The following is a 6,438-nucleotide window of genomic DNA, read 5'->3' as shown; positions in this document are numbered from 1 at the left end:
GAGCAGGGGCAGGCTGTGGGGGAGGGGGAACAGGGGCAGGCTGTGGGGGAGGGGGAGGCAGGGGGCAGGCTGGCAGGAGTTCCACAGCATGGCAGCTGTGGCTTCAGTCCACAACTTGCCGTTGATTTCATAGGAGCTTTCTACATTGTTGTGGTTACTGCTCCCCAGGCCAGCCCTGAGGAGCGGAATTGGCCTCAGAACGTGAGTCCAGGGAGCGTGTGCAGTGTGTTGGCGCTGTGCGGCCGGCGCGCCGGCGCGGAGCCTTGCCCTCAGCCCGGCGCCCCGCCGAGCCTGCCGCCTGTCCTCTCTCCCTAGGGTGTCGCTGCACAGCCAGCAGAACCTCATGACCGTCTCCAACCTGGGCGTCATCTTCGGCCCCACCCTGATGAGAGCCCAGGAGGAGACGGTGGCCGCCATGATGAGCATCAAGTTCCAGAACATCGTGGTGGAGATCCTCATCGAGCACTACGAGAAGGTAGGCGGGGCTTCACGCCTCCGCTCAGAGCGGGAGCCCTGCTTGAGCCCACCTGGGAGGAAGGCGAGGCGGGGTCCTGACCCAGACCCCCAGGCCTGCGTGCGGGTGCTTCAAGCTATCGGTTCACCTGACTCGCACTCCTGGGATGTACGGAGCTATGGAAAAGAAAGCCCGCGGAGGAAGCGTCCCGTCACCCAAGGACTCTGTGTGTGTGCATGGTGTGTGCATGCATGGCGTGTGCGTGTGTGTGCTTGTGTACACGTGTGTGTGCGTGTCAGCCAGCACTGTGGTTCTGAGGTTTCCGCCGTGTGGCTCTCGTGCTGACATTGCCATTGTCCCTGAGTCTGGCCGTGTCTCTCTTGTGCAGATCTTCCACTCGGCCCCAGACCCGAACGTGCCTCTCCCCCAGCCCCAGTCTCGATCCGGGTCCCGCAGGGCGCGCGCCATCTGCCTGTCCACCGGCCCTCGGAAGCCCCGGGGGCGGTACACGCCGTGCCTGGCTGAGCCCGACAGTAAGTACAGCCGCACCCCCCACCCCCCCAGGGTTCCCTGGACCGCAAATCCACTGTTGCCACCAAGGGGGCGGAAGACGGAGACCCGGCGCCATTCAGCGCGGTAGGAATGGCCAGGTTTGATCCTGTCGTCCGAGTGGTTCATAAGAAAACAGGAGAAAGTCAGTGAAAAAGCCGTGGTCTCGCTTGCTGGCTCTCACGCTGAGTTCTCAGAGCCTGGCCTTGGGGTGTCGGGGAGGAAGGAAGGAGGGAGGTCCCCACCACGCATTCTCACCCTGCAGACCTCACTTAACAAAATGGTCTGAGTGCGCGTGGGTGTGCGTGGTGGTGCTCTACACCAGTCTAGGGCTCCTGGGTGCAATTATTTTAAGAGTAGTAAGAAAATAAGCTTCACCAGCCGGCCTCTTATAGCTAGCTGTGCCCCTGTGGTGCCTGCACAGAGGGGCGTGGAGGGGTGTGTGCATGGATCCAGGTGCGTGTGCGTGGAGGGGTGCGCGTGTGCATGGATCCAGGTGCGTGTGCGTGGAGGGGTGCGCGTGTGCATGGATCCAGGGGCGTGTGCGTGGAGGGGTGCGTGTGTGCATGGATCCAGGGGCGTGTGCGTGGAGGGGCGTGTGCGTGGAAGGGTGCGCGTGTGCATGGATCCAGGGGCGTGTGCGTGGAGGGGCGTGTGCGTGGAGGGGCGTGTGCGTGGAGGGGTGTGCGTGTGCATGGATCCAGGGGCGTGTGCGTGGAGGGCGTCTGTGTGGAGGGGCTGGTGTGCGTGGAGTGCCTCCGTCACTGGGGATGGGAAGGTGAAGGTGGGTGCCGGCCTCCGGTCCACAGAGTCCCGCGTCGTCCCCAGTGGGAGCCGCGTTTCCACCTCCGCACTGCTCGAGACACGTGGTCTCACCGGGGTCAGTGTGTGAACACCAGGCAGCGGTTCCGAGCTCTGGACAGAATCCTGCTTGAGCTCCCGCGCCTGTCTGCGGGCGTTCCGCAGTACCGAGGCCAGCCCTGGGCCGTGCAGACCTGCGGGGTCCGGTTGGGCCGGGGGGGGGGGGGAATACAGGTGCGGGGAAGGCTGTGGCCGGCGTTCAGCGTTGTCTGTCTGCGTCCCGCCGCTCAGGTGACTCGTACAGCAGCAGCCCGGACAGCACGCCTATGGGCAGCATCGAGTCCCTGTCCTCCCACTCCTCCGAACAGAACAGCACGAGCAAGCCGGCCCCCTGCCCGCCCCGGGAGAAGCCCGGAGGGGTCCCCTGGATCGCCACCCCGTCGCCCTCCAGTGGGCAGAAGAGTCTGGGTCTCTGGACCACCAGCCCCGAATCGAGCTCTCGCGAAGACGCCGCCAAAACAGACGCCGAGTCGGACAGTCAGAGCGTGGCCTTGGTGGCCAGCCCGGGGGAAGGCTCCCCACCCGCGGACCCCGTCAAGAAGGGCCCCTACGGGCTTCCGGGGCTCCGGAGAACCCCGGGCTGCTCTCTCCGGTCCGTCTCTGCAGCTGAAGGTAAGCAGCGCGGGCCCGGGCAGTGGCCACCTGCGCGCCCGCCACCCCGCAGCCAGGCTAACGGCTGAAACGAAGGACATACGCTCTTCTGCTTGGCGCCTGAGCCTAGATCCTCCCAATCCTGTCACCCTCTGCCCGCCTCTCTCCCTCCCTGGAGGCGATGTCTTTGTAATTACTGTCGATTTTGATCTGCTGAGTGGGGGACAGCTGCACCCAAAGAACATTCTGTGCCTTCCTATTCAGCCCTGGAGGAAAATGCTTCCTTTGTGGTACACGCGTACAGCGTTAGTGCTATTATTTTGTCTGTTCTCCTGGGCTTGCTTTTTAGGAAACAAGAGCTACAGCGGATCCGTTCAAAGCTTAACTTCTCTAGGCTCCAAGGAGTCACCCAAAGCCACACCAAACCCAGAGCTGCCCCCCAAAATGTTCAGGAGGCTAAGGCCAGACACGGCGTCCAGCAATGGCTACCAGAGGCCTGGCTCAGTGTAAGTGAGGACAGGTTTGCATTGCCTGTGTCCCCCGGGGGGGCAGAGCACCACGCACCGACTCTGCAGACCACCACACCGTTCAGGGCGCCACGCACTGACTCTGCAGACCACCGCACCCGTTCAGGGCGCCACGCACCGACTCTGCAGACCACTGCACCCGTTCAGGGCTCGGCTTCTCAGGGGACAGGAGACGCGTAGGCCACCCGCAGGGTGGAGGGTCTGCTTGCTCCCAGCAGTCAGAGGGACCTAGCCGCCCTGTCACATTGACTCCATTCTCCCATTCTTCCCGCGCCTCCAGCTGGAAGCAGAGTGGGAAGAAAACCTTCCTCTCTGTTTCCTTGTTTTCTGAAGCAGAAAAGGGGTTCGAGGTGTAAGGTCCTCAGGAGAGGACCCCGCAGCCCAAATCCCTCTCAACTGAAGTTTAAGGCACAGCTGGGCGGGGTGGGGGGACAGAAGGGGTACACCGGCTCCCAGCTCATCCTGTTTGGTTTGAATGTTCACCCTGAGCCGGTTGATTTTTCTGGCTGACTTCATTTTTTTTAAATGAAGGTCATCTTTCTCAAATGTGGAAGCATGAAGATGACACAGAGTCGTTCATAAAACTATTTAAATGCATTCACTTACTTTTCAGAGTGGCAGCAAAGGCGCAGCTGTTTGAGAACGCCGGCTCCGTGAAGGCGGCTTCCTCCGGGCGGTGAGTTCCCAGCAACCTTTACGCACACCTGAGAAAGAAATGGCGCCGCGGCCGCCGCGTGCTGCCACTGGCCAGACACAGGCCCCCGCAGAGGAGGGGGAAGGCAGCCTTCCTAAGAGGCAGACACCGCCACGGCCCCTGCTGGCTTCGATGACAGTGTTTGGGTTACAATTTTCAAAAGTGGGTTTTTTGAACTTATAAAAGTTACATACGTTTTTCTGGAATAATCCTCAGGGATACGTATTCTTGAAAGTGACTGCAGCATTGTAGAGATAGCTAATTTCCCCAGCCCGGGCGCTGGTGTTTCCTGGCGCGTCGGGCCCTGTGTGGAGGGTGGAGTGCCAGGCTGCATCCTGCTGCCGCTGCGTTGAGCCTCTGCTTCAGCTCCCCCTGTCCCCGTCCCCCTGTCCCCCCATCCCCCTGTCTCCCTGTCCCCCCATCCCGCTGTCCCCCGTCCCGCTGTCCCTGTCCCCCATCCCGCTGTCCCTGTCCCCTGTCCCACTGTCCCTATCCCCCTCTTCCCCTGTCCCCTGTCCCCCGTCCTGCTGTCCCTGTCTGCTGTCCCCATCCCCCATCCCGCTGTCCCCCTGTCCCCGTCCCGCTGTCCCCCCTCCCACTGTCCCTGTCCTCCTGTCCCCCTGTTCCCCCGTCCCCCCGTCCCCCTGTCCAGTTCCTGGCCAATTCTTCCCATCTGCAGTGGGCCGTCCCTGTGCATTTGGGTAGGAGACGGTCACAAAGGCTGACGTTTTCTAGCATTTGCTTTCTAGAGGAGGCACTGGAGTATTTGTTGTCAAAATGGCATGAGAGATACGAGAGACTTTTTCCTTTCTTCTTCCTTTGGCTCCACTGAGGCATGTTTGAGCTTTGTCTGTCGGGCTAATTCAGTCCACGAAGCGAAGGAATCAGAGATAATTTAGGAATTGCTGTGTTTCTTACAGAAGTTATCCAACCAAAGAATTTTATCAACCTTGTAAAAGTATGCCACACTTTGTTAAATACTTACACAGTAAAACACATGTGCTGTTTGTTAAATATGTACATAATACAACACATGTGCTGTTTGTTAAATACATACCCATTACAACACGTGTGCTGTTCGTTAAATACGTACACATTACAACATGTGTGCTGTTTGTTAAATACGTACACATTACAACACGTGTGCTGTTGGTTAAATACGCACACATTACACCGTGTGTGCTGTTGGTTAAATACGCACACATTACACCGTGTGTGCTGTTGGTTAAATACGTACACATTACACCGCGTGTGCCGTTCATGGGAGGTAATGCGGGCCTGCGGCCGAGCTCGGCTCACCATGCCTCTGGGGCCTGTGCCTGGGTCCGCTGGTCTCTGCTTGTTAGCACTCCGCAAAGCCATCGCTTTAACATCTCACCAAGGTGATGGCAGCCTTGCCGGTTTCACCTGCAGTCGCCTCTGTCCACAGCGCCTGCTCCTTTCTCATCCTCGTTGGCTTCCTTTCTCTCGGGGCACAATGGAGCCGAGCCCTGGCAGGCCAGCGCTCACTGCAGTCTGCGAGTTAACCTTCCCCTCCGTTGGGCTCCACTAGATGGAGTCCTTCCATGAGGAAGCTCCACACGGCCTTGGGGAAAGTCAAGAGCGTCCTTCCTGTGCTGATGGCAAATGGGTTCCATCCAGCACCACACACACACGCACACACACGCACACACATGCACACACGCACACACACATGCACACACGCACACACACACATGCACACACACCCGCACACACATACACACGCACACGCACACACACGCACACACACGCGCGCGCACACATGCACACACACGCACGCGCACACACGCACGCACACACGCACACGCGCGCGCTCACACACACATGCGCACACTCGCACACACACGCACGCACACACACACGCATGCGCACGCACGCGCACGCACACGCACACACACACACACACGCACGCACGCCAAAACCCGAAGCCTGCCCAGTCCCTTCCGGGACCCGCGCACACCTTCCCCATGTCCCCTGGTTGTCCCTGGGTCAGGGATGCTTTGCGTCAGAGCGACGGCAGGAAATGAAGGCGTATTTTTTTCCGAATGTTTCAGTGTGATTGGCTGAGTCGGTGGGTGAGGAGCAGGGGGTCTGACAGGACTGCAATAAGAAAGACATCTTCCCAGAGTCTTAAGAAAGCTGGCAGTGAATAAAACAGACGCTGGCATATAACGGGCATCGTAGGTGCGGGCAGGCTCACGTGCTGGCTCGGTCTGAATACTCTGAACTACCTGCTGATGAGAGAGCGAGCTCCGCGTCCTGTGCTCGGGCTCCGGTTCTCCTTCAGCAGCTGAGCCACGCGCTTGTGGACTGGCTCATAGCTTTTCACAAGCTGCACACACACGGAGAGCGTGAACACGCGTGCTGTCAGGCAGGCCTGCTCGGGACCTGGCCTCGGTCACGGCTCAGAGTCACACACCTTGGAGGTCTGTGTGCTCAGCACACGGACAAGGATGTGTGTTGTGCACTGTCTCGCCTGAGCGCGTGGGTGATCGAATCCACGGGCCTCGCCTCCCCACTCGTCTCCTTGGTCTTGGGGCGCTGCCGTGTGCCATGTTAGCTTGCCCTTTCCCCCGGGCGTTCACCCCTGCATCCAGCCAGAGTCAGCCAGTGTCTGTTGAAACCAGCCAGATCTATAAGAAAGCGTGGCTGATCCGCAGCACACACGGTGCTGCTGGGAAACGGTTGCCAGCCATTGAGGAGTCTGGCTGAGGACAAGCCTGCAGAACGCTGCTGTGGTT

At 59.8% G+C, this 6,438-nt stretch overlaps 1 protein-coding gene across 1 annotated transcript in view; it reads left to right on the top strand.

Annotated features, from left to right (window-relative positions):
• The window catches only part of Arhgap42 (Rho GTPase activating protein 42), a 78,742-nt gene that overhangs the window by 67,846 nt on the left and 4,458 nt on the right, over positions 1-6,438 (top strand). The window contains exons 18-22 of the mRNA XM_013009535.1: positions 316-475; positions 843-987; positions 2,096-2,476; positions 2,805-2,961; positions 3,596-3,658. Coding sequence (XP_012864989.1) covers positions 316-475; positions 843-987; positions 2,096-2,476; positions 2,805-2,961; positions 3,596-3,658 — 906 coding nt within the window. The remainder of the gene's footprint in view (positions 1-315; positions 476-842; positions 988-2,095; positions 2,477-2,804; positions 2,962-3,595; positions 3,659-6,438) is intronic.

Source organism: Dipodomys ordii, unplaced genomic scaffold (assembly GCF_000151885.1).
Source record: "Dipodomys ordii isolate 6190 unplaced genomic scaffold, Dord_2.0 Scaffold10, whole genome shotgun sequence".
Classification (NCBI taxonomy): Eukaryota; Metazoa; Chordata; class Mammalia; order Rodentia; family Heteromyidae; genus Dipodomys; species Dipodomys ordii.
This window is presented reverse-complemented; position numbering and strand designations above follow the sequence as displayed.